We start from the raw sequence: 23219 nt of genomic DNA, 5'->3' as shown, positions 1-23219 counted from the left end.
TTCACAAAGAAGTACAGCAAATGACCCTGAAAACGTATCTGTGCATTTAAAACGCAATAGTTGTAATCTATTGGTTGGTCTGATATGAGGCGTTTCAGGACACTCGAAATTCAGAGGGAAAGTTTGTCGCTAATATAGCAACATTCAGAATTACAATTCATATATTCTAGATTTCAGGTCAATAAGTAAATGTATTAGCAAATATATCTGTACATTTAAAATTATATAGCTCTCTAAACGGTTTAAATATTCAGAATTATGGAAATACTGCATCTCAATGACAAGAAACATCAAAAACTCATCATCAACAACACCACAATAACAGATCATGTCAGGGAAACCAAGTGAACAATATGAAGAAATATATTTAATTCATTGTACATGACGAAAAGAAGTCATTACTGCTACAGTAAATCAGTCTTGTGGTATTCAGTTCAAACTTTTACTTCAGTATTAATATATATGTACTATCAATGTGTTTGCTTACTTGTCTTTAATGTCCCAACTTAATTTAACCTTCCCTAACCTTTGTGATGCACATGGCCAACTGTTTTAATACTTGTTGCTCAACAAAGAGCTGAAAATTCACAATGATTTCCCATCTCTGTATCACAGTTGCAACCTACTGACAACACTCAGTGGTCACTTCTACCCGAGAACATCCTGTTTGAAACCTCACAATGGACAGCTGTGATAGACTCCAGCACACCTCCGACCCTAGGTAAGCATAAAAGATGGATGGATGGATGGATGGATGGGTCTTGGTCTCATGATATCAAAAAGTGTGAAAGCATGATGACTGTTGAAATACCTTATTGTGATTATTGAACCCAGATATTTATTGATCCATTCATGGATTAATATGATTTTTGCAATTTAGCTCCTTGTTCAAGAACAGCCGGTCATTGTGCGAATAGTGTGAATATTCCTCACTTTTTCTGAATAGCGTGATTAAATTTACGGACGCATATTTTGCGTGGGAGTCACTGACATCATCATAGTCTATTGCATTGTTCTTTCTCTGCTCTTCCTATTCCTCTCGCTGTCCTTCTTCATCACTGTTATCTTCAGTATCCTCTGGCTGGTGAAACTCTTGGTAAATACCAGTTAGGGCTTTTGCTGCCTCCAGAGACACTTTGAGGAATCCAATTACCTCATTCTCATCATCCACGCGCACAACTGGAGAAAAAAAACCAACACAGATTTACACACCCAAACTTTGCCTTTTATGTCAATAAATGTTTCAGAAACGCCTACTGTCGATTTGACGTTCAATGACGTCGTTGCCTGTCAGCAGCAGCTCCTGCAGGTCCAGGAAGGAGCATCCGACATCCCAACACTCCTCATCGTCGTCCATTGGCTCACTGACGACTGTGAACTTTAACCTGTACAAACACTTTGTGATTTACATCTGCATGAATAAAAAAAAAACACAACACACAGATCTTCACCATAAACCAGGAGTGTAAAAAAAAAAAATCTGCGGCAAGGCTCTTTGATATTTTTTTTCACATTTGAGTTTCTAAACACGCAAATAACAATCCAATGTAGGTCATGATGTGCTAAGTTAACAATAATTAACGTCATACATCAAAATCATATCATTTCACTCATTTTTTCCCCATAATATCCTTGATGATCCAGAGGGAAAAGTCAAGCCAGTGTTAACCTTTCAAAGCCACGGAAGGCGGTGTCAAGTATCATTGCCTCTTTACTTTCTCTTTGAAACCGTCAACATTTGTGCTCAAAGTGATCAAAGTGAACATTACTGAGCATAAATCTGGTTTAATTTGACCATTGTCTGCGTCAGCACGATAATTTTCTTTTAAAAAAAAAAGCTGCAAGCCGCAAATGGCCCCCTGAGGGACACCACTTTGGACACCACTGTGCCAAACTATCTGAACTTTGAACACTCCTACTGTAAAAATTTTATACCTGCCCTTGTTGGGGTCACTGCCTTCCAACATGGTGTAAAGATACTGTCTGAGCGGAGCTGACAGGGAACCATCCACGTAGATGACTGGCAGAGACACAGAGAGATAAGCAGAAAATAATCATAAAATGTTAATAATAATATATGAATAAACACTCGCCTGCTCACACCTCGTGTGAAGTTGTAGTAAATCTCCTCCCCCTTTGTGGGCTTGCGGAGGGACACGGGCGTCTCCGTTGTCTCCATGGGGACGCCAAGTAGCCGGTATTCCACGTAAACACGCTGCACCGAATCGTCCAGTGCGACATGAGATGATGGTTCAAAGGTCAAGGACAGAATCTCCACTCTCAGCTTGTCACCCTGAGTGGTGATGCCAATATATTAACTTACTGTGATGAGCAGTGTTTTCTTCCACATAGTTTTACTTTACCTTTCTTGTCTTTTGTTTGGATGAAACAATGAGGTCACTTGTTGAGGTCTCAGATGAGGTTTCTGCAGCAGCTGCACAAGAAATTGTGTTAATGAGCACAGACCATAAAATAAAATTGTGGGTTCTTACCACTCTCGCTCCTTTCCTCCATTTCTGGCTCTTCATCCATTGACACCAGGTCCATAGAGGAAATGTTCTAAATATCAGAACATATAATTAACCTCATATTTCCTCCATGACATCAATACATCCCATCAACCCCTACTTGAGTAGCAGGATCACTAACAGAGCTTCTTCTCAGTGATGCGGCGGTTCTGGATGATGTTTCTTCTGATGATCTTGGGAGTTCAGTGACAGGAGTTGGGTTTTAAATATGTTCATCTCCATCATTGTGCCACATTTTGTTCATTGCCATAACTTACTTTCTGATTGGTGAATGGGAGAGCACAATATCGGCTTCCTTGTCATGATGGCCGGGTAACTTCTTACTGGACCTCTTGGTCTGGTCTGGTTTTATGCTGTCAGTTGAAGGCTAGCAACAGAGAACATGTTGCATTATAGTGCTAGTGAGGGATAGATTTATTTAAGGTAAATGAAACCTTACGCAATTTTTCATCTTTCTCAGCTTTGTTCTGCTTTCTACTGACTCAAGTTGCTGCGTCTAGGGGGAAAATAAGGCAAAAGCTGTACAATGCAAAATAGTAGATAGAAAGTCCACTTTTTAAACAACACCTTGACTCTGGGTTTTGCTATCGGCCTCGGTGACTCTTCTGCTTCTTGTCTTCTCACTGAGCTTTCTATCGCCTCGACCGGTGGTTGAAAGGGGTACTTCCATTTAATCAGCACCCTGACAGTGCCCCGTGGACCCCCGGCTGGATCCCGTAGAACATAGTCACCTGGAAAACACGATAAAATCACTCCTGGTTTATGCACTGTATTGGGTATAAACAGGAATATTGCTTATTTACCTGTGATCTCTTTGCCGGTAGCCAGTGCTCTCAGTGGGATGGGTGTTTTAGCCAGGTAGACTGCTGGTATCTGGTCATCGCTGTCATCAAACACATACACCCAAAGACTGCTTGACCTGTGGAATTGAAATATTTAAACATGTCAACGTTGTACAACGTAACACTGTAATGGTGTACAAGAATCTTGGGATTTGCGTGGGCTACAAGACCCCCAGCGAATGGCGAAAAAACCCCACAAATATTAGATGCACCCATAAAACGGCCTAAATATACTTTTATTTTATATGACTTTTAGGTAAGAAAGTGACGTTGTGGTTTCATCTTGGCGTGGATTACAGTAGCACTCAGTTTTACTGGGATTATTGTGCCTGTTTTGAGATAATTCAAACCTGCAATAAATGTCTGCTGTTCTGGCATTCAAGTAAATCAAGTCATGTAGCCATTTGTATGCTTGAAAAGGCTTAATTTGGGCAAAAATGTGTACAATTTGCTTCAATATGTATATTTTTTTACTATATGTGCCCTGTGATTGGCTGGCGACCAGTCCAGGGTTTACCCCGCCTCTCGCCCAAAGACAGCTGGGATAGGCTCTAGCACCCGCTGCGACCCTCGTGAGGAAAAGCGGTAGAAAATGAATGAATGAATGTATATTTTACTTATTCAATAATATCCATTGACCCCGCCTCTTGCCCAAAGACAGCTGGGATAGGCTCCAGCATCCCCCGCGACCCTCGTGAGGAAAAGGAAAAATAATAAACTTCTTGGCTTCTTAACAAGCTAAATTTACAGTTCATATTTTCACAGAAAACCGATTTAACTTTTTTTCCAATGCACCCCTCACATTTTCAATCTCTTTGCACATCCCAGGTATCAAACCCAGGGGCTCACTTTGACTCGTCATCTTGCTTTTTTCCCCCTTTTTCCCCGAAAATGAATGAATGAATAATATCCATTGATCCATCCATTTTCTACCGCTTTCCTCACTAGGGTCGCCGGTGTATACTGGAGCCTATCCCAGCTGTCTTTGGGCAAGAGGCGGGGTACACCCTGGACTGGTCGCCAGCCAATCACAGGACAAATATAGACAGAAAATATACATATTGAAGCAAATTGTACATATTTTTGCCCAAATTAAGCCTTTTCGAGCATAAAAAATGGCTACATGACTTGAATTACTTGAATGCCAGAACAGTAGGCATTTATTGCGGGTTTGAATTCAATAATATATTAATGTATATAGTTTTGAAAAAACATATTTAGAACAGTGATGTGGCGAGGGATGGCTGTAGTACAGTAACACAACATCACGTTTTGTCAAAGCATCTTCCTGGCGGAAAATGTTGAGTGAGTTGATTCATAGCTGCAGCACTTTTTTTCAGCATCTGTGAATATGTGATGAGCGAATGGCGGATATTTACTGTGTGCTGTTTTATAGCTTACCTCAAGTATTGCAACACATCAGTTGTGACCGCAAGCGGGTAGCTGGTGGTGTCGTGGAAAACTGGGTTAACATTACTCCGGACCGTTTGGGACACATGAGGCTGCAGGTCGTAGAATCTGTAGGTTAGGTAGGCATCAGGAAGCAGTCCGGGCCAACGCCCCCTCAGACCCTCACAGTGCTCCAGCAGCAACACCAGCTCATTGGGAATCCCTCCACCAAAGTCATACAACTCCTGCTTGCATAGAAAGCGGTCATTCTCAGCAGAACTCATACATGGGAATCTTCGTAAAAGTTGACTTAGATTTACCGTGTGGCCACCATCTTGCCAGCCAAGAGAGATGTGAGCCGGTATTTTTTGTGTTGCTGTGTTCCTTTCATTGTCTCCTACCATCATCACATCCATGGGTTCCGTAGTAGGGAACAGGCGCACCCAGAAATCCACAACACCAACTATTTCCCCCACAGAACCTTGACGAGAGAGAGAGACTAGGATTTGATGTCTGACAGTAAACAGATCCTGTCACTGCACTTCATGACTTGTTATGGACCTGTGATGTTCACACGTCCATTAATGCGCTCCCCTCTCCGATCCATAGCAGCCATCAGAGACAACTGCCCACTTCCGTGAGTCAGAAACCGGACCCCTCCCACTGCCTGGTGAAGCTCCACTCTGACTCTCGAACCCTCCAACTCCAGTTTGGCCAGATCGCGAGCGGTCAAAGCGTAATGGGACGTGAAGCCGTAGTTGGGTTGGCTTCCCGCCACAAGAGGTGTGGAGTGAACTTCAAAGTCCAAAAGGCTGTATGTACAGAAGGTCACCATGTCTTCATCTTGGTCTGGATCCATGCTGCTCATATTTTGAAGACCACCTGGAGTGAAGGTGGCTGCCTGTTCAAGAAAAAGCACAAAACAGCCTCCAAAAAACCATTAAAACAATTCATGAAGTACTTTTTACCTTGATGTGAAGTTCTAAGAGAGACTCTCCAACCCTCAGTGGAGAAAAGGAAATGTCATCTTCAACAGGCAGGACTAATTCCTCCCCTCCTGTTTGCCATGTGTACTGTATTGGTATGGTCCGTTTGTGATTCTTTGTGTTGTATGCAAGGTTTTTCAACTGGGCTTTAGAACACACATAAAAGGTATGAGGTCTTGATACTAAAAGGACCGTGCTGCTGCTGGTTCGGTTTTTACCTTTTAACGTGTTGATCTGGAGAGTTTTTTTTGATAACACTTTCTCTTTCTCTGCCATCCTCACCCTTGAGTCCTCTCTTTCACTCTCCAACCTTCTTTTGACTGTGTCCAACTCCTCCTTTAGGAAGAAACACTTTGGGTTAAACAGAGAATAGTGTATTGATGATGCCAGTGCTGATACTGACAATGGGCAAGCACCTGAAGATCTTTACTGATGCGATGCTCAAGCAAAAGAAGGCTCCTGGTTTTCTGTAATTCCAGCACGGTCTCAGCATGTAAGACCTGATTGTTGGCAAGCTCAGGGTCCTCGTTTTCTCTATCAGCTCTGAGGTCATGATGTAAGCCCTCTCTGCTTTCCTGCTGCATTCGGAACGCCTGTTTGACACGGGGAGTCAATAAGAACCATTCCTCAAAGCTTCAGAATGTCGGGAAAAAAAACACTGAGGGCTGTGTCCCAGTTGGAATACTGTACTTCCGTCAGTATGCTTCAGTAAGGGTACTATGCACACTGTGCAGTAGTGCAAATTTTGGCAGCGTTAGTGCTGTACCAAATTAATTACTGTCGTTGCTTGTTTAACGGAAACATCCTCATCTTTTTCTTCTTTTCCTTTTTAAAAAAAAAAGTGGGCTAATAAATTGACAATAAAAACACAAATACTGCGGATTTCAGAAAATAACAGATGGAATGATACAGCACTCTATAAGAAGCAATGAAGTCTGTAAAATTAAATAACTATAATGATGAAAACGGTAATATTAATGATGATTATAATGATGGTCATAATGATAAAGATTATAACAATAATGATAATAACAATAGGGGCGGCACGGCGGTCAAGTGGTTAGCGCGCAGACCTCACAGCTAGGAAACCAGGGTTCAATTCCACCCTCGGCCATCTCTGTGTGGAGTTTGCATGTTCTCCCCGTGCATGCGTGGGTTTTCTCCGGGTACTCCGGTTTCCTCCCACATTCCAAAAACATGCTAGGTTAATTGACGACTCCAAATTGTATGAATGTGAGTGTGAATGGTTGTTTGTCTATATGTGCCCTGTGATTGGCTGGCGACCAGTCCACGGTGTACCCCGCCTCTCGCCCGAAGACAGCTGGGATAGGCTCCAGCACCCCCGTGACCCTCATGAGGAAACGCGGTAGAAAATGAATGAATGAATGAATACAAATTACAATGATAATAATAACAGGGGAAAACAAGACAGTGGCATGAACATAATTACGTATATCTTGCAAAAAGGGGTAGGCATTTATAAGCTTTTGCTTCAGCCTACTCCTTTTGGGCTTGTGATCAGATACAATACAAATGAATACAAATGTAAATAATGGAGAGTTGTATTTTGATTGATGTAAGAAATGCACTGTGGTGTTTCGTGTATTTGCCCAAATTTAAAAAAATATATATATATTTTAACCACCAAGTTGCTAAGATGGTGACTGTTGAGGGTCCATCTATCACCATTTTCCACGTTTTAAATCCAACATCTCGGTATTGACTCAGTGTGAACACACTTACGCACTCGAAAGGCTAAAATGAAGTATGGAAGTGGACCATTTGAGACACAACACTGCTTGTTTACTTACAGACCTTGATCTGAAAAAGTGTTTCGCTGAGCTCTTCATCACTCATGTCAAACTCCTGTAAAAGGAGAGGACACAATAATTACAGTGAAGTTATCAAGCAGGTAAAATCGTCATTTATCCCTTTTTATCACATACTATTATGAACTGACCTTAGTGACAGAGTCAAGTCTGTGCTGCAGAGCAGATATCTGTTGTTTGTACTGGAGTATCTGCTCTTCCAGATGGTCTAGGTTGGCTGAACATCAACAACAACAGGCCCAAAATACATTAAATCATACAAATACATTAAAATAAATCCAACGCCTTCCTGGCAGGACCCCAAAAATGGCAAAAATGCCATCATTCTGCGAAGTGGTCTTATATTCAGCGTTATATTCTAATATGGGGCATGTTTAATTTTATTTGTTGAATTGGACATCCTTATACTACATAGCCAAATAATTAATTTCATCATCGGACCTGCTTCTCGCTCTTTCTGCTCCTCCAGTATCTCCTTCTCTTGTCGGAGCGTCTCCTTCTCTGATTCCAGTCTGCCTCTCTCCTCCCTCTCAGCTTTCAGCATACCCTCCAGGATGTTTGTGTCCATCCTGGTGACGATGTCTTCTGGTTGGTCCCTCTTCTCACACACCGCCCTGTCTTCCCCCACAGGGCTGTTGTAGGTAGCTAAAGTGCTGAGGAAAGACAAACGTTCTAGAGAGGATGGTAGAGATATCAACTAAAAATCAATAAAAATGTCTTGTTGTCGTGCTTATTACGTTTATAGTATATACAGTGTGTGTGTGTGTGTGTCTATATATATATATATATATATATATATACACATATATATATATTTTAATGTTTATGTTATGTTCATGTTTTTCCAATTGTACTTATTTTTTAATCACACATTTTCTTTTTTAAGAGAAAAAAAACAACATTGGCGGCACGGCGGTCTAGTGGTTAGCGCGCAGACCTCACAGCTAGGAGGACCAGGGTTCGATTCCACCTTCGGCCATCTCTGTGTGGAGTTTGCATGGTCTCCCCGTGCATGCGTGGGTTTTCTCCGGGTACTCCGGTTTCCTCCCACATTCCAAAAACATGCTAGGTTAATTAGCGACTCCAAATTGTCCATAGGTATGAATGTGAGTGTGAATGGTTGTTTGTCTATATGTGCCCTGTGATTGGCTGGCGACCAGTCCGGGGTGTACCCTGCCTCTCGCCTGAAGACAGCTGGGATAGGCTCCAGCACCCCCGCAAAAATGAATGAAAGTGAATGAATGAAAAAACAACATTGTTGAAAAACAAAATCCGTATGGCTTTTTATTAAATTCTAAAAATTATAGCAAAGCATTTTTATGCTGTATTTGTCTTTTACAATAAAAAAATTATTATTAATGCAACAAAAAAAACATATTTTTTTTATATTTAGCACTATGTCTATTTATTACTAAGGCAAAATAAAGCAATATTATTCATTTAATTAATTGTGTGGAGCAAGTGTGCTAAATACAAGCAGTTTTGTGGTCTTACCTCTCAAGTAGAGAGTCGTAGCTTTCTTTTATCCGATTCTTCTCTTCTTCCAGGTCACTCATACGCTCTTGTAGCTGGAAGACAAAAAAATGAAGTGACTTCATATGTTACTTCAATGAATAAAAGTCCTGCATATGTACAGACTTTTTCCAGGTTCTGCAAAGACAAACTGGCAGTTGTGAGTTGACCCTCCAGCATCAGCGCTCTCTGCCTCTCCTGCTTCAGTTCCTCACTCTGCTCTTCCACTTTCTCCAGGAGGGCAGCGTTGCTTTCCTTTAGTGACATCTGATTCTGCAGTGAAGAAAAATAACATATTAACAGGAGCAGCCAAGAACCACATTGTGAGGATTTCATTGTGCTTTCACCTCCTCCAGCTGCTTCTCATAAGCCTGCCAATAAAGTAAGCAGAGAATTGAAACATTCGCCTTGTGTGTCTAACGTTGGGGTGAGGTGAACGGCATCGCACCTGTTGCAAGTCAGTAATCTTCTCTTTGGTTACCCGCAGGGCGGCGCTCTTCTCGGAAAGCTGCTTTTGGAGACGGATCACATCCAGGTTCTCTCTGATGTTTGCTCTGACGGCAACATCAGCAACTGTGACTCAGCTGTTTTAATCAACGACTCCGCATGTTCTCACCTGTGCCTTTCAACTTGTTGTTTCTTCATCTCTCTCAGGGTTCCCTCCATCTCTCGCTCTTTATTTTGGAGTGTGTCTCTGAGGCTCTGGGTGGTCAGCTGGAGCTCCATCAACCTCAACTGTTCGCTCACACAGCTGGATGGAGGAGAGGTGGATTTTCAAAGGGGTTAGAAATTATTAGTAATGAAGGGGGATGATTTTTTTAGGAAGATTTGTACAATTTCTCCATGTCTCCCCTGGTGTCCTGCGTTGTGGGGCAGTAGCGGGGCGGGGCTGTCTGAGCCGCCCTTCTGACTCCAACATCCACTTCTGCACTTTTACCTTAAAAGGAGGAGAAAAACAAAGGTTACATCACTGTTGCCAACTCCTCAATAAGAAAGGTAGCTATTGGCTGACTAATTTGCATATTATTTGCATATGATGTAACAAATGGGGCGGCATGGCGGTCTAGTGGTTTGCGCGCAGACCTCACAGCTAGGAGACCAGGGTTCAATTCCACCCTCGGTTATCTCTGTGTGGAGTTTGCATGTTCTCCCCGTTGCATGCGTGGGTTTTTTCCGGGTACTCCGGTTTCCTCCCACATTCCAAAAAAAACATGCTAGGCTAATTGGCGACTTCAAATTGTCCATAGGTATAAATGTGAGTGTGAATGGTTGTTTGTCTATATGTGCCCTGTGATTGGCTGGCGACCAGTCCAGGGTGTACTCCGCCTCTCGCCCAAAGACAGCTGGGATAGGCTCCAGCACCCCCTGCGACCCTCACGGGAAAAAGCGGTAGAAAATGAATGAATGTATCAGATGCTGTAGAAAAGCATAACCTCCTAGGAAAAACAAAAAAACAAAAAATTTTCTTGTGTGATTCATGGATGCGTACCACTCCATTATACTCTCAGTGTGCCACGGAAGCTGACTGTGCACTGACAGCTTACGACTGCTTTGGGACAGGGCGCACCTCTCAGCAGCATACGAGAGACTGCAGAATAATACCTGTACAAGTTTTCACTCTGAAGTCCTCAAAACACCAGAAAACGCTCCCACGACACCAGTCACTTTTGAGAAAATATGTCACCCAGATGGTTTGGAATGTTGCCAGTCGACAAGTCGACAACGCACATATACACACACACTCTCACACCTTTGTTGAACTTGTATGGTGTGCGCCCACCCAGGTCCAGAATGTGCTGCTTTGCCTGGCTGAGTTTGTTCTGCAGGATGACTTTCTGGCTCTCCAGCGTGGCCACACGGGTTTCCAGCTCCTGCAAAGTGTCCTCCGTGTCCCTCTCTTTGCCGCTGGCTGACCCGGGCCGGGCTTGACGGTGATGCATCAGTCTGGTGGACATCCTTTGTGGAGAAAGAAGTTAAGACTATTTTATGCTTTTGTTCCTATGTATGTATTCGAGGTATTTTCTTTGGCACCTGCGCATCTTCTGCTCCTGTGCTCGTGAATGCGTTCTCAATGCAACATTCTCTTCTTGCAGATGAAGGCAAAGGTCCTCCAGTTGCTCCCTGGGGAAACGAAAGAGCCGCTGAGGATCTAAGAAAGAAGGACAAGAGTAAGAAGTAAAAAGAATGCACAAAACCTAAAGAAGTTGAAGGTGTGCTCTCACCTTTGGTCATCATGATGTGATGCTTCTTCCATGGCTTCACATCACGTGGGCCATCTGCCACAGATGAGACAAGACCTTACGTTGTTGAACCCTACCCAAACATTCCCATTCCGTATCATGTATTTTGGAACAATTCTGAACAAACCTGGAACAGTCGGCATGAGTCCTCCCCTCATCAGACCCACATCTCGGACTGGGAGATCCCCCGCTGTCTCATCCATCACGGGAGACATCACACCATCACACCATCACCTGTTTCAAAGTACCTGGATGGGCTTTTATATGTTAACATACATGTTAAAATATATTTCACATAATTTGATCTTACCCTGGTTTTCCTGTACTTTCTGTGCTGTGTCTTCTACGTGTCTGCTTGGACTACATGAGTTTTAATCCATCTTCATCCTGTCCTTCTCTTGCTGAGCTTCTGCCAATATGAGCGTTTCGGCTCAAGGTAAACCTTGAAGACCGCCTCAGTGTTCCATCTGCTTGTGCGGGTAATCCTGCCTTTGCACTAATCTGATTACACTGGCCAGTCGTGCAAGCTCTCAGGTCAGTTTAGCAGTAGGTGAGGAGAGGCATTTCTGTGTTGGAATGCAGATCTCAGGTCTGTGGAAGATGGGACATGTTAATGAAGTGGAGGAGGAGGAGGAACAAGCACAAGCTTGATAGGAAGTAACCAACTTTTGTTTTGTTTTTACCAGGAAAACATTCATTCATTCATTTTCTACCGCTTTTCCTCACGAGGGTCGCGGGGGTGCTGGAGCCTATCCCAGCTGTCTTTGGGCGAGAGGCGGGGTACACCCTGGACTGGTCGCCAGCCAATCACAGGGCACATATAGACAAACAACCATTCACACTCACATTCATACCTATGGACAATTTGGAGTCGCCAATTAACCTAGCATGTTTTTGGAATGTGGGAGGAAACCGGAGTACCCGGAGAAAACCCACGCATGAGATGGCCAAGGGTGGAATTGAACCCTGGTCTACTAGCTGTGAGGTCTGCATGCTAACCACTCGATCACCGTGCCACCCCCAGGAAAACATCTTACACAATATTAGTGAATGTTGTTATTGTTGTGAATACTGTTCTGAATAACTTTGTTTGCGTGTTTGAGCAGTGTCACCCATACCGTAGGTGTTCTAGACTGACAGGAGGGTTCACTCGCTTCATTAATTCAACTACAGAACCAACGTACTCTGGTTTTGAGACAGATGCACAAAGTGAAACTTCCTGTCATTCAGTCTGTTTGTTTTAGAGAGAATTATCAAGTTCGTTTTTATCTATCAATTATCATGACATGCCTACTTGCCATGTTTTGTGTGTTTGTTATCATCGCACAATATCAGTGAATGTTATTGTTTATATTTGCAAAATGAATTTAGTACAAAACAAAAAGCTAAATAAAGCACGCAATAATAACCTAATTGCGTTTGTTTTTAGAAGCTGTTTTTGTCTTCTGCGATCGAAAACGCAAACATAGCAATTAGGTCATAGAAGTGGAAATAACGAGCTTTTTTTGTGCACGTAAAGGCAGCAGAGTGAAGTCCGGCGGCGGTGAGAGCAGCAGAGTGAAGAGGAGGATGAGTGAAGAGGAGGAGGAGGAGGTGGTGAGCAGAGGAAGAAGCATGAAGCGTTCAGCCTCAAATTAGCCTCAAAGACGGCGGGGAGAGCATCGCGGCTTCCCTGGTTTGGTTTCGCGGCCGACTGGACGCTGGAAGGGAGGCAGGATGGAGAAGCACTTTCTTTGTGGGGTGGTGGAAGGTAAAAAAAAAAAAAAAAAAGCATCCTTCACCTGTCACATCCTCCTCTCGTTTTCCCCCCTCACTCCTCTCCCATTCCCTCTCCTCTTTCTCCATCCGTTTGACCTACATTTTGTGCGGGCACGTAGCTTCCTCACAGCCCTGCATGTGAAGAAGGTGTTTGTTGGCTGAAGAGCGGCCATGCATGAAGGCAGCACTTCCAGTCCGCTCAGGCAAAAAAAATGCACTGCAAGCCTTTGAATGTGATGGGAGGAAGGATGCTGATGTTAGGAATGCAATGATGTTAGGGATGCTTTTTTGCATCCATTATAATCTGTAATAAATGATGCTTATTACTGTGGGAACTAGTTTAGTTAGATGGGAGTGGCAGAACACAAATAAAATAGCTCTCACTGTAATGCAGGTGTACCTAATGTTGTGACTGATTGCAAAATGCTGAATGCTAACTGTAATCAATGCTAACTTTGAATGAAAGGCTTTGCATCATGTTGCAGTAACTACTAGTAATACTCTCTCCTGTGTGGTGTGGTAATTAGTATTGGCGGGGAGCCCACTGTAAGGATGCATACATCAAAAAAGTATATGTATATCCGATGTACTGTACATCTCAGCCACATATTCAGACATCACAAAGGGAGGAGGGGGACACTGGAGATGCTCCCATTTCTAAAAATAGCAGACATTATGGAGAGATGAATTATGCCTCTGACAAACATGAGATGAGAGGATAGGCTTCGAACTTTGACTCTCTTGTACCACTTTTAGGATGCATTGTGATAATAAATAAGTATTTGTTAAATATTTCATTTTCTTTCTGCAGGTTTTTATGGGAGACCATGGTCAATGGACCAGAGGAAAGTTCTCTTCCAGTGGTAAGTGTGCCACCATTGTGTGTTTTTATTTTTTCCATGCAAGGTTCCTGACAATTTCAAGGTGCCACCAAATGCACAGTATATTTGGACACAAACTATTGTTCACCTCTCAGATAATATTTTAAATACTTTAGATCAGGGGTCTAAAACGCAATTTACCTGGGGGACACCGGAGCTAGGTTCAGGGTGAAGACGGGCCGCATCAGGTTTTCAAAAAAAACAAACCCAAAACGCATTTATTAAAAACTGGAAAATAAAATCAATAAAAAAACTATCTTCAATGCTTTTGCTTCTGCTATACCCGACACTTTTTCAGTACTTTGGTTCCGGTTTTCCACACCAAAATATCTGATAAAACATTCCACTCTTCTCAAATATCTTAATTTTTAATTTTCTATACACAAAATAAGATTAAAAAAACTAATTAAGAATAATCAGTAATAAATAAGTAAAATAATAATAAAACAGCAAATAAGAAAAACGTAAGAAACCACATACAGTTGGTAGAGAAATTATTTTTTTCAGATTCAAATGTACAGTATTAACAGTTATTTAACCTTTAACATGATCATTAATGAAACTTAATAATTTTACCCAATTAGCAAGTTAGCATCGTTAAGTTAGGAGCAGCGTCGTAACTTTAACAACATGTTTGATGAGATGCTTTATCTTGACGTGGATTTTCCGTTTTATTCCAAATCATTTCCTGCATTTATTTGTACCCAGCGTCAAGGTATCAAGGTGGGGGCCCGCGAGATGCTAGTTTGAGACCCCTGCTTTAGATCTTCACTGTTTTGCTGTGTTGCTGTAGCAGCGACCCAGTATGTGGCCATTGTTGTTATTTATAGAACCACTCTTTTAAGGCGCAAGTGTTGAGTGTTGCATAACTTTGGCAGAGTGGGCGTGGCCGCACAGTGTGTGTGTGTGTGTCAGCAGTATTGTTCTCCATACATGTACATACCATCTGTCCAGGAAGCAGCATCCACCTACAGTAGATGAGAAAGAACGGTGTGAACATTTTCCTCATGCATATATCCGCTTACTGCTAGTACCATTCATTCATTCATTTTCTACCGCTTTTCCTCACGAGGGTCGCGGGGGGTGCTGGAGCCTATCCCAGCTGTCTTTGGGCGAGAGGCAGGGTACACCCTGGACTGGTGGCCAGCCAATCACAGGGCACATATAGACAAACAACCATTCACACTCACATTCATACCTATGGACAATTTAGAGTCGCCAATTAACCTAGCATGTTTTTGGAATGTGGGAGGAAACCGGAGTACCCGGAGAAAACCCACGCATGCACGGGGAGAACATGCAAACTCCACACAGAGAGGGTGGAATTGAATCCTGGTCTACTGCTAGTACCATGCTATTTATAATTCAGGAGCTCATTTCCGGGTAAATTAGCCTGAAGATTGATATAGTGCTTGATGCTTTGCTAGGATGCAGAACTGGGGTTTAAACACCTACCTGTACGGCCCAAAAGATGACCTAAAACACAGGCTGCTGTGGAGAGAAGTCTATTCGCCCGAGGAGGAAGGTAAGAGCGTTTCATTCATCCTTGTGTTCAGTCACCACCAATCTTCTCCTCTCAGGTCAGTTGCGTACTCTCATTGCGGAGGCCCAGTCCAGAGGCCTCGGGTTCGTTTACGCTCTCTCTCCCGGTCAGGATATTGTCTTCTCATCCCCGTGTGACCTGACGCTTCTTAAACGCAAGCTGAGACAAGTAGGAAGCGCCCCACAAGTCTCACCATATTGTAGCTTTTGCATGCTTTGGTCTCCAGCAGCTGGTGTCTTCTCCCTGCTTGCAGGTGTCTGATCTTGGGTGTCGGGCGTTTGCCATCTTGTTTGATGACATTGATCACTCGTTGTGTCAGGCCGACAGCGAGGCATTCTCTTCCTTCGCACACGCTCAGGTCACGGTAACCAATGAGATTTATCGCTTCTTGGGCGAGCCACCGGTCTTCCTTTTCTGCCCGACAGGTGTGAACCCATTTCAAACCTTTAGTTGTCCACATGGAGATGAAAATAAATAACTTACCCGCTTTCCTTTTAGAGTACTGCGCTTCTCTGTGTTCCCCCAGCGTGCAGAAGTCTCCTTATCTGCAGACTATTGGCGAGGACCTGCTTCCCAACATCACAGTCATATGGACAGGTAAGATGCTTGCCAGGTAAGATGCTGCCATCTCTAACACACGTTCATACCTTCTCTGGGTTCCACAGGAAGTAAGGTCATCTCCAAGAAACTGTCAGTGAACGGCCTGGCAGAGGTGGAGTCCATACTCCAGCGTCCGCCGCTCATCTGGGACAACTTGCACGCCAACGACTACGACTCCAGACGCCTCTTCCTGGGACCTTTTAAGGGACGTGAGCCACGGCTCAGGGGGGGTCTGAGGGGCCTCCTCCTCAATCCCAACTGTGAGTTTGAGGCCAACTACATCCCTCTGCACACGCTGGCAAGCTGGTACAGAGCTGGGAGTGAGGACAGGAAAGGTGAGGACATAGTTGATTTTATATCATAGTTTATTTATTTATTTAGTAGTTTATTGACATAGTTTATTTACAAAGTGTTTGTTTGCAACGGCTTCTGTCGCCCTTTGGAGTCCAGGGTAGTTTTTAGTGTTAGCGTACATACTTTTGTAAAAACATCGTTATTATAACAATGTTTTTGATGGGAGCTTTTTTCCACCAATAGTTAAGTTGGTGTCATCTTTTACTGGCATTTACTTTCACTTTGAAAGCAGCTGCCTTCCGCTGGGCGGCACGGCGGTCTAGTGGCTGGCGCGCAGACCTCACAGCTAGGAGACCAGGGTTCAATTCCACCCTCGGCCATCTCTGTGTGGAGTTTGCATGTTCTCCCCATGCACGTTTTCTCCGGGTACTCCGGTTTCCTCCCGCATTCCAAAAACATGCTAGGTTATAATACTAATATATAATAATAATAATTATAGTACTAATGTGAGTGTGAATGGTTGTTTGTCTATATGTGCCCTGTGATTGGCTGGCGACCAGTCCAGGGTGTACCCCGCCTCTCGCCCAAAGACAGCTGGGATAGGCTCCAGCACCCCCGTGACCCTCGTGAGGAAAAAGCGGTAGAAAATGAATGAATGAATCTGGTTCTGGGTGGCACGGCGGTCTAGTGGTTAGCGCGCAGACCTCACAGCTAGGAGACCAGGGTTCAATTCCACCCTCGGCCATCTCTGTGTGGAGTTTGCATGTTCTCCCCGTGCATGCGTGGGTTTTCTCCGGTTACTCCGGTTTCCTCCCACATTCCAAAAACATGCTAGGTTAATTGGCGACTCTAAATTGTCCATAGGTATGAATGTATATTTTTTACTATATGTGCCCTGTGATTGGCTGGCGACCAGTCCAGGGTGTACCCCGCCTCACGCCCGAAGACAGCTGGGATAGGCTCCAGCACCCCCGCAACCCTTGTGAGGAAAAGCGGTAGAAAATGAATGAATGAATGAATAAATCTGGTTCTACTTTAGCGATTTTAAACTCTTAAAAGACACATAGGCGGTTTCAGCACGGTTTAAAAGGCAAAGTCTGTGGTGTGGATGCATCATCATGCTACATCAGGTATCATGCTGAGTCAGCATTTACTGCATTCCTGGAGTTAAAAATATATCTAATAAAGAAAATGTTGCATTATATTTTTTCACCAGATGAAGAGCCAGATTATTGTCCTGACAGAGCTTTGTCTGCTGCGCTCCATGACTGGATGGAAGAACTCAACCAGCCCCTACAAGCAGGTAAAAAAAAAGTACTGTAGATGAAGTTCTTCCATCTTCTTCTGATAAGACGTTTCTGTTCATAAAATGACTACCTAATAAATTCTTTATTAGGTAGGCAGAATGCACGAACAGATCAACGCTGTTCTGTTGCGGCGTCTCGGTGCAAACCCCCGGACAGATCTGACTGCACCTCCACCTTCAGAGGGACCTCCGTGGTGGCTAAACTCCCCGTCTTCCCCCTCAATTCAAGTTCGCCACCCCCGTCACCTACCAAAGCCAAAGGGGAGAAGGAGGGTCATGAGTGGGAGAACTCAGGCCAAACCAGACATGGAGCACCTTCAGGGGGAAGCCGTGGTGGACATAAAGCCCGGGGTCGTGGGCTCTGTGGTGGGAAGGGCCAACTGAGTGAGTCCCAGGTGCGGCTCCTGGTTGGTCTCCATTATCTTCCTCATGAGCATGGCCCATCAGCGCAGAAACTTCTTCAGGATCTCACCTGGCTGAAAACCAACTGCCACCTCGTCAGCGCTAGCAGCAAAAAGAATTTACCACAGAAGGTACGAGAAGAATCCATGTGTGTGACCTTTCAGCCTTGTATGACCCTGAGGGTGTCCACAGGTGGACGAATGGCGAGGCAGGGCCTCTGGGTTTCTGTCTCTGTGTGAAGACATAGCGCAACTGCACTGTAGTGTGGTGGGCGGGGCCAACAGGGCGGTACTGTATGACCTTTATCCGTACGTATGGGACCTAAGGAACATGGCGCTTGTGGCTAAGGCGTTTGTGTGCTGGCTGGGTGAGGAACACACACAATGATAATAATAACTATAAGAAAATTAAAAATAAATAATAATGCTTGCCTGTCACTCAGATGGTCGAGTGTTGAATGACAGCGCCACCATGGCCTCCTGGAGGAACTGCTTCCATTGTGAGTAATCATCTTGATCTCGTTATATCAAGTTCGATCCATCTCACTTGAAGGTCATTTGTGTGTTGAAGGGTGCGGGAAGGCGTCAGGAGGGAATGTTCCGGGAGAGGAGGCGGAGCCATGGGCATTTAAAGGGGGCGTGTCTGGGGAAGTGCAGGTTTGTTGCTTGTTTTTTTTTGTCTTCCATGTGTCCATCATCACATGTGGTTGTGTCTTCTTCTCAGATGCTTCTCCCAGTAGGCAGCAGCAGTGAGCTCTTCACGCACCCTCCTCCTCTCTTCCCCACCTCGCGTCTCTACAACATCCGGCCCTACCACAGCAAAGACAAGGTAGGCTTACGATTAAGAGGCCTGTCCCAGTACTTTTGTCCATGTGGTGTGTATTCAAACAGGTGGAGTTGTATCGGATGGTGCGTCAGCTTCACCTGAGGTCCCAGTGTGCCCCAGACTCCAGTGCTTCCCATCCAGATGTGGTAGGAGACAGGTGCGTGTCACATGATTAGAATCTCATGAGAGTCCATCAATGGATCTTAATAGAAGGTGTTCTACTCCGTCGTTTTCAGATGTTTGGGACCCTGCCTGGCTTTGTGCCCCGAGTACAGCTTCATCCTGGAGGATGAGCTGGGTGTGTGCGGTTGCATTTTGGGCATCTTGGATGTGCGCTCTTTCGCCAAGCGCTGTCAGGCCAGCTGGTTGCCCGCCATGAGGGACAAGTATCCACCTAAAGGGGGGCACTCCAACACACAGGTGCGTAAACGTCACAAAGGAGCGTACATGATGAAATTTTCATACAAGTTAAAAATTTAATTGCTTCAAAATGCAAAAATAAGCAATTTATTGCAAACAACCATTAAACTGAAAGCTGATCAATCTTTAGTACCAAAAAAAAACCCCAAAATACTCATTCATTCATTCATTTTCTACCGCTTTTCCTCACGAGGGTCGCGGAGGGTGCTGGAGCCTATCCCAGCCGTCTTCGGGCGAGAGGCGGGGTACATTGTCCAACTTTCAATTTCTGATACCAACATCGATATGTGTAACATGACACATCTCTTCGGGTGGAATGAACACATATGTGTTGAATACGGCATTATTTTATTATCGGTTTTAATGATCTGGAAAAATTCTGATACCGATATCGCATTTTTATGCTGATATCGGGCCCATCCCTCGTATTTACGTATATTATTTTTTATTCTGTTAATTTTCTTGAACCAAAGAAAATATGCATCAAATTAAAATCAAGTGTATGTCAAATAGTACAAAAATTCATTCATTCATTCATTTTCTACCGCTTTTTTTGCTGGAGCCTATCCCAGCTGTCTTCGGGCGAGAGGCGGGGTACACCCTGGACTGGTCGCCAGCCAATCACAGGGCACATATAGACAAACAACCATTCACACTCACATTCATACCTATGGACAATTTGGAGTCACCAATTAACCTAGCATGTTTTTGGAATGTGGGAGGAAACCGGAGTACCCGGAGAAAACCCACGCATGCACGTGGGAGAACATGCAAACTCCACACAGAGATGGCCGAGGGTGGAATTGAACCCTGGTCTCCTAGCTGTGAGGTCTGCGCGCTAACCACTCGACCACCCCAAAATACTAACAGTCAAAAAACTGAATAATAAGTAGCTGCACCATTCTTGTTAATCCACTCAAAAAACGTTTTGATCATGTGATAAACAGCCTATTTCACATTTAATGGTTGTTTTACTTAACCCTTAAGAGCCAACAGTGCAAAATGTAAATTCTTGCATTTTTTTCAACTGGTCTTTTTTTGACCAGGAGTGCGTATTGGGAACAGGAAGTGAGTGGTCAGGCAAACAGCCAAACAATTTCTGACATCAGTTGGATTGGACTTGGCTTCGTTCGTCCTCTCTGCCTACGCTGTGCGTCATAGCAAGCAGACTATACAGAGCCTTACAAATGCATATTATATATTTATTACCATTTATTCCTTTTATCGATGGTATGGTGTGGCCTATTTGTTTTAGACATGTTATTTCAGCCTGTTGGACGTTTTGAGAGGGACAGAAAAGGCAGGTTTTCTACAGCAGTTCTGTAGAAAAGTGATATTTTTGTGTTTCCATTATTATCTTTGTAAAGAGTTCAGTTATTGGATGAAACTGTCACTTGACTATGTACCTACAGTACTTGCTTTCTCACACAGGACTTGATCAAGTTGATGGAGGAGGACCAGGGAGAGTACCCAGACTCGCTCGTCTATCATTTCCCCTCTCAGCTGCGTTTGGACGCACTGCCCGAGCTGGTTGACGTCAGTGTCAGCCGCACTCTCCTCGCCGCCCTCCTGACAGCCCTCAAAGCCAACGGTGAGGATGAGTTGAGTGTTATTTCCCCCGAAACATTTGTAATATTGTCCTACCTGGACAATGCTCTCTCTCCCGTGCAGGTTCGCAGGGTGTGTTCTGTGAGGTGCAGCCGACGGATCGCCAGAGGTTGGAGTTCTTGACAAAACTGGGCTTCCTAGAGATCCTCAGAGGGGAAGCCAGGAGCAGGGAAGGGGTGGTGATGGGGAGGTTGCTCTGAGCGCACATCGGCACCCTCGCACTCACATGCACACATTAAAAACATGCACAGCAACATGTAAAGACATTTGCACGCATGCAGTACAGTAGATACACCCAGATACTAACAGTACGTGTAAAGGAAACAGTAACTTACCTGAGTAAACAGTAACAAAACTGAGAACTGAGAATGTGTCCCTCAAGGGGAGACTGTGAAAATAATAATAATAATCAAATGGGACCATAGTGTTCACACCAATCTGGACTTGAATTCAAACTATACAATAGATCTCTGTCTATTTGACGTTTAGTATTTGCGACCCTGCATATTTGTTGATTTGAAATTGTTTCTTAATGTTTATACTGTCATCGTTTCATATTTAAATTTGTCTGATCTGAAACATTTTTGTGTGACAAACAAAAATGTAAAAATCAGAAAGGGAGCAAACTTTTTCACACCACTGTATCCGGTTTAAGGTGTCCATTCTGACAATCTGACCTTGATTTCTCCTCACCCCACAGCAATAGGATGTCGTTTGCTAGCTCTTGGAAGTGTATACTTAGTTTAGATGAATGTTTACATGCATGAAGAACTAAACGTCGTGTGGCTATTCATGGGAAAAGAAAATCCAAAAATCACTTAAGGCTGTTAGAGCCATCATGGTTAAGTCACACACTACAAATGCTTGTGCATGTACATTAAAACGTACACATAACTACATTTGCATTAGGTTTAATTCATTAAACCTTCATTTGACATCATTCAATCACCGGTGATAAGGAGATACCATTCTGCCTTTCATCGGAATAAGTTCCCAAATAGGCAAACGAACCAACACATTACACACACACACACACAAATACACAAGAAGCACAACAGCTTGCACACTTCACCCATGAACTGAAAGTACACACTAAGAATGTTCATTTCTTGTAACACATGCAAGAGAAAAAGCAGTTTTGTATTTATACCTTGCTTTCGCTTCTTTTCTACAATTATGCTCAATCAATCAATCAACCAATCAATTCCACACTAAAAGGCACTTTTGTATGGTTCTTACAACCAAACTCATCACATATCAGCACTGTCTGTGATAAAGGAAAAAAAATGTAGACTAACTACAAAAATTGGAATTGCTAATAATATGGCTACATGGGGAATAATGGTGGTCAGTATATTGACAAATAATGAAGGCAACTTGGACCACTGTGAAAAAAATAATAGTTAACAGTGTCTGTGTTTCTCACTGAGTTTACACGCATGCAGTGAAAAATGTCATTTCAACAATATTTTCACTGACTGACCTAATAAAATGTAACCAGAATCACCTCGCTTTGTCCTTGATCCTATATTATTAATAATGTATGTGTATGATTGCATTTTTCTCTAGTTAAAGGAGCAGAAACACACAAGGGGTTTGAGTATTTCTACACCAGCAGCAACATTTAGATGTGTTTCTATTTTATGGGCTATAAGTTGGGATGCACTGCCATCTTGTGGATAGCGCTATGTACTGCATTATCTCCAGGTGGAAAATTAATTACTAGCTGCACTGCCGTCTTGTGGGCAAGATGAGAAACTGCAATATAAAACCTCAATTCAACATCAGGGTTCTAGTGTTGATAAAATAAAATAGTCTGTAATTACACGTCGGTGCTCTCTGCTTCCGCAGTGCTGCCGGCTTCCCATCGGCTGCGGGAGCGCAGGTTCTGCTCGGGGGCCCGAACCCGTGCCAGGGGGAGGCGGTGTGCAGCGAGACTGCCCGTCAGCAGCATCATCAGTGTGGTAGTCAGTGTGGCTGCCAAGCTGCATGCTGGGAGACCCACCTAGGGAGAGCATATGTATTATCAACAAATTTGAAGTAATGGCCAATATTACATGAAATGTACTTACAGTACCCAGCAGATTGCTCAACGCTATGTCAGAATAAGCAGAGAGGAAAGCTGAGGAAGGCACATGACAAAAGCTACTTTTAACCTTTAAATTGTACATAATAACGTATAAAATACGTGCATACCAACAGGAGCAAAGGCATAGCAATGTCCAAATGCTCTAAACACAGAAATGATCAATACAT

At 43.6% G+C, this 23219-nt stretch overlaps 3 protein-coding genes across 9 annotated transcripts in view; 1 reads left to right on the top strand and 2 right to left on the bottom strand.

Moving 5' to 3' along the window:
- Nucleotides 1–345: 345 nt before the first annotated feature.
- rpgrip1 (RPGR interacting protein 1) lies at nt 346–16619 on the bottom strand. Of its 4 annotated transcripts, none has more exons than XM_058067887.1 (34): nt 16156–16619; nt 15992–16074; nt 14909–14933; nt 11637–11917; nt 11454–11574; nt 11309–11362; nt 11118–11235; nt 10867–11042; nt 9921–10023; nt 9703–9837; nt 9535–9640; nt 9434–9457; nt 9213–9359; nt 9069–9142; nt 8016–8227; nt 7706–7791; nt 7561–7611; nt 6162–6338; nt 5964–6081; nt 5728–5891; nt 5321–5660; nt 5080–5240; nt 4772–5004; nt 3332–3447; nt 3096–3259; nt 2968–3024; nt 2786–2895; nt 2629–2701; nt 2493–2559; nt 2364–2434; nt 2104–2293; nt 1936–2020; nt 1258–1385; nt 346–1179 (listed from the first exon to the last, which is right to left on the bottom strand). In XM_058067887.1, the coding sequence occupies exons 5-34, from the start codon at nt 11539–11541 to the stop codon at nt 1031–1033; spliced, it is 3777 nt and encodes a 1258-aa protein (XP_057923870.1). In that variant the 5' UTR covers nt 11542–11574; nt 11637–11917; nt 14909–14933; nt 15992–16074; nt 16156–16619; the 3' UTR covers nt 346–1030. The 4 variants fall into 4 exon arrangements, with proteins under 4 accessions (XP_057923870.1, XP_057923867.1, XP_057923869.1 ...); XM_058067884.1 differs by having other exon boundaries at nt 10837–11042; nt 16156–16618; XM_058067886.1 differs by having other exon boundaries at nt 10837–11042; nt 11454–11560; nt 16156–16618.
- Nucleotides 537–22527, top strand: si:dkey-183c6.8 (protein O-GlcNAcase). 2 transcript variants are annotated; one of them, XM_058067939.1, is made up of 24 exons: nt 537–721; nt 8461–8590; nt 9122–9246; nt 9324–9468; nt 9574–9852; nt 10871–11058; nt 11180–11254; nt 12846–13076; nt 13896–13947; nt 15393–15490; nt 15546–15676; nt 15762–15933; nt 16007–16105; nt 16174–16443; nt 17619–17705; nt 17799–18241; nt 18303–18477; nt 18553–18609; nt 18681–18766; nt 18834–18938; nt 19001–19092; nt 19172–19355; nt 20787–20946; nt 21027–22527. In XM_058067939.1, exons 8-24 carry the CDS (start codon nt 13043–13045, stop codon nt 21161–21163), a joined length of 2382 nt encoding a protein of 793 aa, XP_057923922.1. In that variant the 5' UTR covers nt 537–721; nt 8461–8590; nt 9122–9246; nt 9324–9468; nt 9574–9852; nt 10871–11058; nt 11180–11254; nt 12846–13042; the 3' UTR covers nt 21164–22527. The 2 variants fall into 2 exon arrangements, with proteins under 2 accessions (XP_057923922.1, XP_057923923.1); XM_058067940.1 differs by lacking the exons at nt 537–721; nt 8461–8590; nt 9122–9246; ... (2 more) ...; nt 10871–11058; nt 11180–11254 and having other exon boundaries at nt 12840–13076.
- The window catches only part of si:dkey-183c6.7 (urea transporter 1), a 13512-nt gene continuing 12151 nt past the window's right edge, over nt 21859–23219 (bottom strand). For all 3 annotated transcript variants that reach the window (XM_058068033.1, XM_058068034.1, XM_058068035.1), the window contains 2 exons: nt 23036–23085; nt 21859–22968 (listed from right to left, as the gene is read on the bottom strand). In XM_058068033.1, the coding sequence (XP_057924016.1) occupies nt 22786–22968; nt 23036–23085 (233 nt within the window). In that variant the 3' untranslated portion in view covers nt 21859–22785. The remainder of the gene's footprint in view (nt 22969–23035; nt 23086–23219) is intronic.

This window comes from Doryrhamphus excisus, chromosome 3 (genome assembly GCF_030265055.1).
Source record: "Doryrhamphus excisus isolate RoL2022-K1 chromosome 3, RoL_Dexc_1.0, whole genome shotgun sequence".
Taxonomy (NCBI): Eukaryota; Metazoa; Chordata; class Actinopteri; order Syngnathiformes; family Syngnathidae; genus Doryrhamphus; species Doryrhamphus excisus.
Note: the sequence above shows the minus strand (reverse complement) of the source record. Positions and strands in the feature narration are given on the sequence as shown.

Excerpts from the sequence above, each read along its gene's own strand:
- rpgrip1 (XM_058067884.1), bottom strand. The coding sequence starts at position 11,541 with ATGTCTCCCGTGATGGATGAGACAGCGGGGGATCTCCCAGTCCGAGAT. Across the intron at positions 9,458-9,534 it reads AGATTACTGACTTGCAACAG|GCTTATGAGAAGCAGCTGGA; the intron begins GTGCGATGCCGT and ends CTTTATTGGCAG. Across the intron at positions 5,241-5,320 it reads TGGACGTGTGAACATCACAG|GTTCTGTGGGGGAAATAGTT; the intron begins GTCCATAACAAG and ends TCTCTCGTCAAG.
- si:dkey-183c6.8 (XM_058067939.1), top strand. The coding sequence starts at position 13,043 with ATGGAGAAGCACTTTCTTTGTGGGGTGGTGGAAG. Across the intron at positions 18,242-18,302 it reads AAAAGAATTTACCACAGAAG|GTGGACGAATGGCGAGGCAG; the intron begins GTACGAGAAGAA and ends GGGTGTCCACAG. Across the intron at positions 18,767-18,833 it reads GCGTGTCTGGGGAAGTGCAG|ATGCTTCTCCCAGTAGGCAG; the intron begins GTTTGTTGCTTG and ends TCTTCTTCTCAG.